The sequence below is a fragment of the Kwoniella shivajii genome, chromosome 11 (assembly GCF_035658355.1).
Source record: "Kwoniella shivajii chromosome 11, complete sequence".
Lineage (NCBI taxonomy): Eukaryota > Fungi > Basidiomycota > Tremellomycetes > Tremellales > Cryptococcaceae > Kwoniella > Kwoniella shivajii.
In genome coordinates, this window is record NC_085918.1 from 74853 (window position 1) to 87331 (window position 12479).

General features: G+C 41.8%; 4 protein-coding genes across 4 annotated transcripts; 1 reads left to right on the plus strand and 3 right to left on the minus strand.

Moving 5' to 3' along the window:
- Positions 1 to 1215: 1215 nt before the first annotated feature.
- IL334_007472 (uncharacterized protein) lies at positions 1216 to 3366 on the plus strand (the record flags this gene model as incomplete). Its single annotated transcript, XM_062939162.1, has 7 exons — positions 1216 to 1543; positions 1644 to 1703; positions 1762 to 2174; positions 2251 to 2422; positions 2489 to 2702; positions 2779 to 2863; positions 2953 to 3366. The coding sequence occupies 7 exons, from the start codon at positions 1216 to 1218 to the stop codon at positions 3364 to 3366; spliced, it is 1686 nt and encodes a 561-aa protein (XP_062795213.1).
- A 210-nt stretch (positions 3367 to 3576) lies between these two features.
- IL334_007473 (uncharacterized protein) lies at positions 3577 to 5021 on the minus strand (the record flags this gene model as incomplete). Its single annotated transcript, XM_062939163.1, has 6 exons — positions 3577 to 3870; positions 3952 to 4117; positions 4234 to 4384; positions 4585 to 4731; positions 4849 to 4903; positions 4986 to 5021. 6 exons carry the CDS (start codon positions 5019 to 5021, stop codon positions 3577 to 3579), a joined length of 849 nt encoding a protein of 282 aa, XP_062795214.1.
- An 896-nt stretch (positions 5022 to 5917) lies between these two features.
- On the minus strand, positions 5918 to 8860 carry IL334_007474 (uncharacterized protein; the record flags this gene model as incomplete). The annotated part of the gene is made up of 12 exons (XM_062939164.1): positions 5918 to 6038; positions 6108 to 6323; positions 6408 to 6520; positions 6600 to 6749; positions 6828 to 6989; positions 7056 to 7101; positions 7169 to 7252; positions 7331 to 7418; positions 7689 to 7871; positions 8012 to 8092; positions 8162 to 8196; positions 8304 to 8860. 12 exons carry the CDS (start codon positions 8858 to 8860, stop codon positions 5918 to 5920), a joined length of 1836 nt encoding a protein of 611 aa, XP_062795215.1.
- A 1043-nt stretch (positions 8861 to 9903) lies between these two features.
- Positions 9904 to 12217, minus strand: IL334_007475 (phosphoribosylaminoimidazolecarboxamide formyltransferase/IMP cyclohydrolase; the record flags this gene model as incomplete). The annotated part of the gene is made up of 8 exons (XM_062939165.1): positions 9904 to 10476; positions 10543 to 10671; positions 10759 to 10934; positions 11002 to 11232; positions 11296 to 11793; positions 11858 to 11934; positions 11996 to 12122; positions 12196 to 12217. The coding sequence occupies 8 exons, from the start codon at positions 12215 to 12217 to the stop codon at positions 9904 to 9906; spliced, it is 1833 nt and encodes a 610-aa protein (XP_062795216.1).
- Between the last annotated feature and the right edge of the window lie 262 nt (positions 12218 to 12479).

The following is a 12479-nucleotide window of genomic DNA, read 5'->3' on the forward strand; positions in this document are numbered from 1 at the left end:
CGACAGTAGCGTCCACAAGCCTTAATCGTGATTCTTGTGTTGATTTTTGGGCTTCCTGCAATCACACATCTGATGTCTGATGGACAGGTGTTTCTATACACTACCCATATGCATAAGACATGAAAGAAAGAATGGTACCGATGATATATAGATAGGAATGGGCAGCAGGATCCATCGACGCGCTCTTCCCTCGCGTCTGATTTTGAGCTACATGTTGGCCAATTTGGTGATCCACACTGCCGTACGAATCAGGACCTTGCCAGTTAGTTGGATACCCACAAGCTAGATGAAAGGCGTTGTTCGTGAGGCATCTTGCATCCGCAGCAATGCTTTCGTGTATGCTTGCTGCCTTGTCATGTCTGCTCGTATCTAGTAAGAATGAGAAAGAATGTTTTTATTCCGGAATGCGGCAATCGAGATTCAGTTTGTGCCTGAGAATCTCTCCTCGTTCTGTTTTCCCTGAATACCAGGAAGTTGATTTACCAAAAGCGGATATATCGATGAGATGGTTTTTTTTTTGGTTTTCTCTTCAGCCTTCTCTTCTCTCGTTCTTCTCTACTTTCATGCTTTGTATCTTTCTTGTGTCTTCACCTTGAAAACGCCATGGTGCAAACTTTGATCCCGGAATGTCCGAACCAGATTACCATGTTCGGAATAAAACCTTATCATTAGGTGGAATGGGATTTTAAGCTTCTTCTTTTCCTTCAACCTTTGTTGTTGGAAGAGATGTAAGAGGCTATAAATCCATTCATTCGTTCTTTCATTCCTTGGAATACCTACAAGCCCACGTTTAACGATGTCCGAAGAGACTCGGTGGCTTTCCTTTCCACCTTTTTGGGGGCTTAGGGATTGACGATGCGAAAGGATACTGTCATGCAAAGATTGTATTCGCAATCCAATTTACATATTTTCACTAACACCTCTCATCTTCATAGCATCTAATCAAAAATATCATAATCACTCTTTAATACCCATTCTCCTTCGTTTGATACGACAAACACTCAGCTGTGCTGAATTACTTTTTGATATTCGAACTTGACCCACACTCCTTTTCATGAACTTTGATTAACAGCTGCGCTGAACCACTTTCCTTCGACGACCCTACAACAGATACTCTCTTGTCACATCCCCTCAAGTCAGCACGATAACTCCTAGATAATCTTCCAAATCAGTACTTTCGATCATCAATAATCAGTCCTCGGCGAAATACATAAAATGTCTCGACCTCGAAGTCGTTTCATGCCTTCAAGACGTTCTTTACCATTCATCTTATTGAGTACTATATTTGTATTGTACAAATCTATTCCAGCGGAATATTCAACTCAAGCATTCCCTTCATTTTCATCATATCTATCTGCGGAAGACGTATTCTATCCACATTCATTAAGTACCAAATCAGCAGGTGATCATGGTACTTTTGTCGAAACTAGCGCATACGATTTACCTAAATTGATTAGATCAAGAAGGGATGTCAAGGAAGAGAATCAAGGTGGAATTGATGGATTAAGAATCGCCGTTTTAGAACATGCAGGGTTTCATGAAGGTGAGTTACATATACCATTCAGGAATGACTTGACTCTCTGCTTGTTCATTATTATTATTAAAAAAAATCATTTGCTAATACTATCACAAATATCTTGTAGAGGTCGTTGGAGCCGTCATCAAGACGTTGACTGATATAGGCGCTAACTTCACTCTTTATCGTGAGTGGTTTGAGAATATACGGTATCCCTGAGCTGACAAGACGATGGATCTTCTAAGGTGACAATTTCCGATGGGGATATGCGGAAGTTTTATCATCTGGGATGAATTATACAATACCACCAACACCTTATTCTGATGGAACGTTCGCTTCGGCAGTATCGAATGGAGAGATAGACGTTACGATTCATATTTCATGTGATCACGCATTTTGGAATTGGCCTAAAAACAACTTGGCTTACGAAGCAATGAAAGAAGCTAAAGACATGCAAGTCGTTTGTATGTTACATGAATTAGAAAATTTAAGTGAACATGAAAGGAAAAGTTGGGAATTAGCTGCTAAACAAGAAAGATTAACTTATCTAACATTGAGTAAACATGTTAAAAATTATTTGAAATCTGAAGTTTTGAAATGGGCGGATATACTTAAAGAAACTAGTTGGGGTAATGTTCAAGTTGAAGAATTCGTTCCTGTAAGTGGGCGATTCAGTTTGTGGTAAACTCGTTCCAGGCTCTTGTCAGCTAACTTGATTTCAACCAAAAAATTAGATTTTCCCAGTTGATGCTTCAAGATTACCCGATAGTGATCTCGTTCAAGTTGAAGAATATTTCCCAAAACGAGCTGAATCGATACCATCTCGATTAGCGATTTTGGGCAATATCCAACCTTGGAGAAGAACTTATAATCCGATTTTGAAAGATCTTCATTCCGCAATTCAAGGTATGTGTTTTCCGTGGCATATCAATCGAAAATGATGATACTGATTTCAATCATCTCGTTTGCTAGATGACCCAGAAGCATGGGGATATCTTCCATTATCCGACGAATCAAATTCCACTTATATTTCCTCGAACGATAAATCCAGACCACCTGTGACTTTACATTTCATAGGATCTTTAGCACCAAGTGCACAACTCGAAATCCCTGATTCAATGAGAGATATGGTATTTATCCATTCCGGTCTGGAATATATTAGCTTTTACCGTCTTTTAGGTTCCATGTAAGTATGACCCCTGATCCCCCTCCATGACTTGCACCGAATATCTGGAATAATACTAAACGTCGATTGAACATAGGGATTTGGTGTTACCTGCTTTTATGGGATGGACATATCTTGAAAAGAAACTGAGTTCTGCTATTCCAGCAGGAATAGTTAGTCGAGTAAGTCCCATTTAGTGCTCATTTCCATCCAACTTCACATTAATATGTTGTGTAAAAAAACTGATCATTTCAATTTTGGGAAAAAATAGGTACCTATACTCGGATCAGAATTACTTTTGAACGCCTATCAGTTTTTACGTGATCCATCAATCGTATTACATGCTCCTGGACTCAAAGAGATTGAAGCCATTTCATTATTACGAAAAGGTATTGATCCTAATACTCAACACAAACCTTTATTACCTGCGTCATCATCATCATCATCAACAGACGATAATGCTTATGATACACAACAATCCAATCGGGGTTCTGGTCAACTACCTATGGGAATGCGAAACAGGAAAAGGGGAAATGTCGTCTCCTCGAAATCATTCGGCGCAACCAGAGAGGACTGGGATCAATATCACGATAAATTATATGAAGCAAACAGTGAAATGATGTTTGATTTATTGGACAAATTGAGTAGAAAGATTGAGATGAGGAAAAGTCTCGAAAAATTTTAGGTACCGTATCAATCGGGACGAGCTTTTTTTTTGGGATTTTTATGGGTTTATAGTCAATTACACGGGTATAACACATGCATCAGGTTATGTATGTTTTTATGATAATCTCTGTAGCACACTCGGGCGAATCATATACGAAGAACATGTTCTTCTTCGCAATACAAACTTTCAAAGTCTTTTTCTTGACCAAAGCGAAGAGTTCATCCTTGCTTACTGAGTAGGAGGCTTATTCTTTCTAGCTTCTTCAGCTTCTTTCAACCCTTTGTCGAACTCAGCGTTGATCTTCTTGACGCTTTCCCTTTGAATGAGTCTCGCCCACCAAGCTTGAAGATGAGGTAGATATACACCTTGTGGAACAGGTAGATTGCCATCGGCTTCCTCCTTGGGGAAAGGTAAAGTGCCGTCTCGTTGCTCTTCTGGGATGGGTAAAGTCCCATCCGAATTAACCTTCTCTTGATTGGGTAAGAGAAGTGTACCATCACCTAATTCAGGAAGATCCCCAACCTAGAAACGCAGGCGAAACCTCAGTATGTACTGGAAGACAATAGCGTTGGCAGCGTGTTAACGGTGAAGAGAAACACTTACAGTCCATAACCAATGAGCATTTGGAATATGAAATAAATCAACCACAGTCAATTTATCCCCGGCTAAATAAGGTTGTCTACTTAAAATCTTCTCATAGCCTTTAAAGGTCTTTTCAAGTGTTCTCTTATAGCTTTCCACGAGTATTTGATTTGTGGGTTGTTGATGTCTACAGTATAGCAGAATGTACGAAAATACGTTAGCCAAGATGCTAACATCAATGATCATATACTGTCGCCCAAATAAAAAAAAGCCAAGATAAGCGGGAAAGAAAAGAAGACTTACACATGTGGAGCTTGAACCAATTCGTATAAAAGGGGTTTGGTGAATACTGAGAAATCACCTAATTCAATACTACATGCCACTTCGAATCTTGCCATTTCGACCGGATCGTTCATATTGGGTAGAAGGGAAGAGCCAGTATTCATTGCCAAGTCTGTTCGTGTCACGCCAACAAACAGCGAGATGTTAATTGATACATCAGCGAGAATTATTACGATTAAGCAGACCGATATGTTGGTTCTCTGATAGGTTTGTTTTGTGTCGACAATAGAAGATACGGTACGGTGTAGATGATTTATAGTATGAGATGTGTAGATGAAATATGCGCTTATTCAGTACCTCGAAACAACCTACACTTGACAATAGCTCTACTTTCATATAACGTGATTCCAGCTTCTGTATCTTCCAACCATGGTATTCTCTTGAAAGGACTTGCATCATAATCAAAGTCGTTCCTAGGTGCCCAAAGATTTTTCCAATCAACGTGACGAGTTTCGAAAGCTATTTCTCGATGCAGCTTCATTAGCCAGACACTATGTCTCTGATTACATACACTATCTCATGTGAACACTGAGTGACAAAGGTTCTAAGTGAATGACGAGACAAAGTTTAGCTTACATGGAGTATCCAGTAATCCCATCTCTGCAGCGCATATTAAAACTGCCCTATAGTGCTGCGAATCATCATCATCATCAGCCTTTCCCTCACTTTCCCCCCGATTTGCGTACCATAGCCAGACATATGACGGAACTTACAGTAGCAAGGATGTTACCGTAAAGTATAAATACCATCTTGTACGAGTATCTTCACTCGAGGTTTTTTTACCAGAAACGACTGGAAGCGGCGACTTGGTACTCGGAAGTTGTTGAAACTTCGATGAGAAGATCCCACTTTGTTGCATCATACCCCAAATACCTTTATATATCTTTGATTTTGATAATGAAATTATCGGATGCTACTTGAACCCAGGCCCGAAGGCTTTGTTCGCTTCACATGACCTTTGATTGCCTCCTTGCTTGGGAACAAAGCGCCTTGCCAATGAGCCAGCACTACTGCAGAAGAAGGACATCGATTTGTGTCTTACCGCTGAGTAGGTGTTTCAGATCTCTCTTGATCATGACAACAGGCACCCGATCTGACTCGACAACCATCTACCCTCAGATAACATCCTTTCCTCTCGCTACTACTATATACCCTCTTTCTCACGCTCGAGCAGCATACACATACACAAACACAAGGGATAAGGGTTGAACGGCGTCATTGTGTGATTTTGGAGGCAGGTGTAAGGGAAACGCCACATTCCCATTTCCACACGATCTCTGTACCTCATATGTGTATGCATTCCAGTGTGGATATGTGTGACCTCGTGGTCCTGCAAAGATAATATCGTTTTATCTTTGATTTGCAAGCTGTATACATGGGTGATTTGTGTTGAAATTGTATGAATTGATGAATGAACAAGATTTTATGGAGTCATGTAATGACATGTGATGCGCTTGATTCCTTCTGTACACCACGTGCATCTGAACCATCTATCTTTAACCCCGAAAGAAAAAGGAAAAAGGATCTCTACACATGCATCTCTTAACTTTTACGACCTTCTATATGACTGCGCTGTACTCGTACCCTTTAAATGCTATTAACAAAGACATTAGCATTTTCCTAATTATAAAGACGGGAAGTTGACTTACCTCATCACAGATATAATTCTGAATTCCTTACCACCTGTGGGATCGGCAGTCTCCTTCAGTAATTCACAATGAAGTACATGATCTCCCGGTGTAAGATTGTCTCGGATTGTAGCAGCTCTGGATAATATACGATGTCAGCGAAGAGGGGCTTATGCTGGTGTAGTTTCGATGGAGATATCAACGCACCGTCCGATATTATATGGCTCCTTCCAATACCCGTCTAGCCTCATGGCTTTATCAGTGTCATTGTCGATCCAACATCTCGCGGAACCGAGGTTGTATTGATACGATCGGAGATAATGCAATTGTACCTCGCCCAGCGTTGTGGAAACCTTGAACGATACCTTAGATCCAGGTTCATCGGCTACGAGGTAATGTTTCTCTTTCCAATTCCAATGTCGCCTAAAAGGAAGAAAGACGAGCGCATCAATTCTTAGCCACGTTCTCTTACAGGTGATGCATTCGAGAGTTTGGCAAGATACTCACCACCCATTCTGCTCGGTTGGTTTCAAAGGATGCTTGATCCCATTGGCAGAGTAACATTGCGGTGAAAGTTTAGGAAGTACAAAAGTGGGACTGAACTTCTTCATCAGGGGAGCCTATTTTAGATATCTATCAGCACAGGCTTCTGCATGGCGCAAGAGTACCCGGATTGTACGGAACACGAACGCTACTCACTCGAGGCAACGGTTCGACAGGATATAACTCATCATAATTTATCTTTTCATCGGGGCCAAACCTCGATTCTATTCGATCCATTTCGCAGAGCTGAGTATCGATATATACGGATCCCAATTTACCCATCATTTCATGACCTTGCCATGACAGCTATTTCCCATAAAAGGACATACAATCAACTTATCATTCTTTCTCATGTCATCAATTGACAAAGATATTTCCACTTACATGCCTCAAATCGATCTCATCCAGGGGATCGGTCCAGTCTGTCTTCTGCACTCGATTGTGGAATAAATGTCTGACCATGGTTGTGTTCTTCATGACTTGAGGTAATATAGGATTTCTCATAGAAATAGTTGGTACATCATAATATTGGGCAACACCATTATGCTAAATAGATAGGAATAGTTCAGCTCGGTTCACTGCAGAATAGCATACATGGTAAGAAGGACATACCAAATCACCTCCATTGGCAATGTATTGGAACATTAAAGCAAAGACACTATTTCCAATTGAGGTCATTCAGCGAATGCTGACTTCGTACGGTCGCATGAACGCGATCAGCTTACTGTAAGTTTATGACAGCAGGTTTATTAGGCAGATCGTACAATCCACGAACTAGAAGTTCATACGAGTTCATATTTCGAATGAGCCTGTTTAGACCAGGGCGAATCAATATTCACTCTTGCAATGCAGGTCACAAAGGAGCAACAGCAATATCGATAACTTACACTTCATCATTGATAGCAAGTTCAATGATCACCAAATCGACATCATCCGGTATATGCTCGTTGAAACAGAGAGAGAAATAGTCGGTACCTGCCAGAAGTGTGGATTTAGACGTCAGCAATGAATTAGCTAGACAAATGCTTCCCGGTGTTCACTCATTGTCTCCACGTCTCCTCTCGCAATGCTAGCAGCGATGCGAATGACTGTTATGTCCATTCCTACTCCGGCATCTCACGACATCCCTGGTAGCGATCCTTTGATATCTGACATCGTCTGCAGCTCAATATCCATTTGACCAGGATTGCCCTATGTGCCCTCGAACAGGCAAGCGGGCAAAGGAGAAGGAGGGAAAAAACTAACCCATTCCACCTTGAGCGCCATTTATTATACTGTTTTTATTACTTTTCTTTCCACTTTCACCCTTTGATATACCATTGGCAGCTGGGAATAAGCTATCCAAGTGATCAAATACTACTCTATTCAGATTTCTTGGTGTGTGAGGGTTATCGCCATCCGGCGCATTGAGTCCATGCCCCTTCGATACTGTTTGCAATGTAGAGATCGTTGACAAAGAAGGATATGGCATAATGGATCGAGTGAAACGGGGATAGATGATGAAAGTGACATAGTGATCAGTCTACATAGTATCATTGCAATGGATAGACAGCAAGAATCAGACTCACCTGAACCTCCTATTACTCCGACGGTGAAGGGTTGACCACTCCTGATCTTGGCTAGTACCCTTCGAAGTCGATTATTCGAACCTACAATATTGGGGTCTCTCAATCAGTGATGCTCGTTCACGTCTTCCGATATCATTCAGTGTCACTCACCAGCAAATTCTAGTGCTTTGTTCAAGTTTGCCTCACTATTGAGATCGATAACCGCGTCAGTCATCATGTGACGTGTTTCACCCGAACGAGACGACAGTAGGGGGGTTTATTGATAGATTTATGAGAAGAGAGTCGAACGTACCCAAACTCCTCGCAGAACTCTGGATCGACATCACACATACTACAACCTCTTCTATTCTCCATCACGGCTTGTGCTAAATCTGTTGAGGAAGAACCCCATTTACTTTTCAATAAACCATATTCTTCAACCTTTGACCAAGCTTTATCACCGATTATGCCGTGGGCATGTTCTGTAGGTAAGAAAATAGCGATTAATAACAAGATATTGAAAGCGATTGATAGATTCAAGTATGTTTTGGCATTTGATCTTGTGACTCTCATGATTCTACTTGGTAACAATCTATGACCCACACCAAAAGTTGATGGTGATGACCTGATGGGCGAATCTGCTTCGTAGGTTGGTAGAGGTAGATCTGAATGATCTCTCGTTGGAGGAGAATATCCAGGTGAAGGTGAAGGATACCTTTTACTGATATTTCGTGGATGTGCAGTCGTACTATTTGCCGTGTGTACCGAGTTGGAATTGAATGATAAAGAAGATGAAGATTCCTGATTCAAGTTTGGTGATCGAGGAACCGCTGAAGTGTGATGATGTGTGTTTTGATTTTGATAGTCCATAAGGTATCAAGATCTGACTGATCAATTCAAATAGCAATATCCCAGTTTCCAAGATGTAAAACTGAAGTATCGTATGTGGATTGAACTTTGATAGGGACTGATGAGATCACGATAACGAGATTGCAACGTCAAAAGGGCGTTTGTTGGTGAGGGTTCTTTTACAACGATTGATTGATGTACATAAGTTGACTATAAAAACGATAGACGTGATAAAGGTCGCGTGGGGAATCAAATGGTTCAGGTGATTGATTATACTTCAAGTGACTATACTCGTATATTCTATTTTCAATTGGAACGTTGCCATGAGCTTGAAATGGAGAATGAAAAAGATCTCTGATAGATGCTTGCTTTGGAGTAGAATAGTGGGTGACATGCAGATCCTTTTCCTCCCCTTATTCTCCCACTTTTCTCTGGGATGAGAGAGGGTTGGATGTAACCTTTTTCTCTCTCTATTACCCTTTACGGCACAAATTGTTTGTTTCTCACCACAATTCATATATGATTTATTATCAGAACTTTATTCTGCACAATCTGCACTTTATCGTCCTTTTCCTATTCTCGGTCTCATCCAGATTCATGACATGCATATGCACACATACCATCACTGACGGGACACTTCAATATACATGTATAGCACATGATACGAGCTACTCTAGTTCTTGATGTGATAAGGTGGTTGGTAATCATCACCATAATCGACGTGATTTCATTTCCTTTTTGTTACTATATTTTCGACGCGTTCTCCTTATTCGGTTCCTCATCATCAAAAGGCACCGTGGATTGCTCAAATTCACCCCATATACCAACATCCAATATATGACAGGAGACAGAGCATTCTTCGCAATCTCGCATTCTTTGTGCATACATGTTGAATGTGAGGTAATTTATGATACCTTTGATTTCTGTAATTACCTATACGTTGAGTACAAAAAGCAGAATTGAAAACACACTAAACACAACCCAAAAACTCTATGAGACCATTATACGCAACTTAGTGGTGGAACTAGAAAAAGACAAGCGGACGAACATCACTTGTGGTTCCTTCATGAAAATGGTGGTATGGAACTTACCAATCTCAAGTTGTGGTGAACAAAGACCAAGTTGTTCTCATCCGCAGCTTTGATGCACTCCTTATCCATTATACTTCCACTTGGAGCAGCTAAATAAGTTGCACCACTTCTCTTTGCTCGGTGAACGTTGTCTGGGAAGGGGAAGAAAGCGTCTGAAGAGCAAGCTACTCCTTTTAATTCAGCCAAATGTTGCTTCTTCTCCTCTTTGGTCAAAGGTTCAGGTGTTGAATCGAATAAAGATTCCCATTGTGCTCGTTCACCACCCTCAGCGTCAAATGCTTGTCCGGTAACGAACAAATCGATAGCGTTGGCTTTGTCCGCTCGTTTGGTTCCTTTCTTGAAAGGAAGAGCGAGAACTTTAGGGTGATGTCTTATCCACCAGTTATCCGCTTTATCACCCGCCAATCGGGTACAGTGGATTCTTGACTGTTGACCTGCACCAAGTCCGATGATGGTACCGTTCAATGCGTAACAAACGGAATTGGATTGTGTGTATTTGAGAGCAAGGGTGGCTACGATGAGATCGATGATGGCGGATTTAGGTAACTGAAGAAGTGCAGGAAGGAAATGGTTGTCAGGTGATTACCTAAATTATGGAAACATCTCACTTACATCTTTGTTTTCGGTGACGACGTTTTCGAATAATGATGCGTCGATCTTGCAGTCGTTTCGTTTTTGTTGGAGTGATATACCGTAGACTTGTCGAGTCTCAATTTCAGAGGGGACAAAGTCTGGGTCCATCTATCAAGGGAAATTCACCGTCAATTTTGACTGTATTTCATGGCAGGTATATCCTGTACAGTCTTCAGAATGAAGAGAGATACTCACTTGGAGGACACAGTATTTACCGCCCTTCTTCTTGCTCAAAATTGCTAATGCTTCGGGCTCATATCCGGGTGCAATGACACCGTCTGATACTTCTCGAGAAATGATTTTGGCGGTGGGCACATCAACAGTGTGAGAGAGAGCGACCCAATCACCGAAAGAGGACATTCTGTCGGCGCCTAATCAAGCGAGATATCGGTCATCAGTTTCTGTGTGATAAAAGTAGTATGAGAACCGAAGACACACCTCGAGCACGAGCATAAGCACAAGCCAAAGGAGAGAGATCTTTCAAGTCATCTACGCCGAAAACCTTGGCAGCCCGCTCATCAAGAGGGAGACCGACAGCCGCACCGGCAGGTGAGACATGCTTGAAAGAGGCAGCAGCGGGGAGATCCAGAGCAGCGGCGAGCTCTTTGACGAGAGCCCATGAGTTGAGAGCATCAAGAAGGTTGATGTAACCAGGAGATCCGGAAAGTGCTATACAAACATGCCACATCAGTAACGCAAAAGATGTTAGGTCGGTGACATGCGGTGACTCACTCTTTATTGGCATTTCACCTTTTTCGACGAAAGCTTGAGCAGGTTTTTGATGAGGGTTGGCACCGTATCTCAATTGTAATCTTTGATAACCCACACCAGCACCAGCTTTCATATCATCTTCTGTACCAGGAGTAGCATAAACCTTTCTAAAGTAATCGCTGATAGCTTCATCGTATGATTTGGTATCTTCGAATGCTTTGATTGCTAATCCTCTTCTAGTCTCCTCTGATACTTTTCCATTTGACTTGATCTCGGAAATAATAGTCTCATAATCTGATGGTGATGAGATGATTGAGACTCGTCCATGATTCTTGGCCGCTGCTCTCAATAACGTTACTCCTCCGATGTCAATCTCTTCAATTGCTCCTGCAAGTGTACAATCAGGTTTTGAGGTTTGAAGTACGAATGGGTAAAGGTTGCAAACGACTAAAGTGATGGGGGAAATGGAATTGGCTGTAAGATCAGCAAGATCAGATGGAATGTCTCGTGAGAGGATACCTAATGTTAGACGTGGAGTATCAGTAACCTCATAAGACGGATTCTTGACGGTATTTCCACTCACCTCCGTGAACGGCAGGATGAAGAGTTTTGACCCGACCACCGAGCATCTCGGGAGCTTTAGTGATGCTTGAGACGTCCCTACAGTCCACGAAAGTGGATCAGTCATTACGGTCTCGTGCCGGGCAGAAGGAATGCTCACTCGATCTCTAAACCATTCTCTCGGATCAATTTGGCGGTTCCTCCACTACCGAGTAATCTGAAGCCCAACTCCTTGAGTCCCTTGGCGAAGGGCAGGAGACCAGTTTTGTCATAAACGGAAAGAAGGGCTACATATTCAAAATATACATTCGCTCAGCAAAACAGCTGGACAAGTGCAAGATGACAGGGCTAGGTACACACCGATGGGAGCTTCTGAAGACATTTTTGTGATGTAGTTTTGGGTGATTTTGAACACAGAGAGAGAGTTGTTCAAAAATGTAATGTTGTAGTCGAAGACTGATTTTAACTTTTTTTCTTTGATTTTAACATTTTTGGGATCAAAAAAAGCTTAAACGCGGGTATGCCAGAGGCCAGAATTAGGCGTCTCTCTCGGGAAGGCCTCCCAGGCAGTGCTTGCAGTCCGCGCACCTAACTGTACCATGCTTTCGGGACGTTGTGTTCCGACAAGTCACGTGTTTATAGGT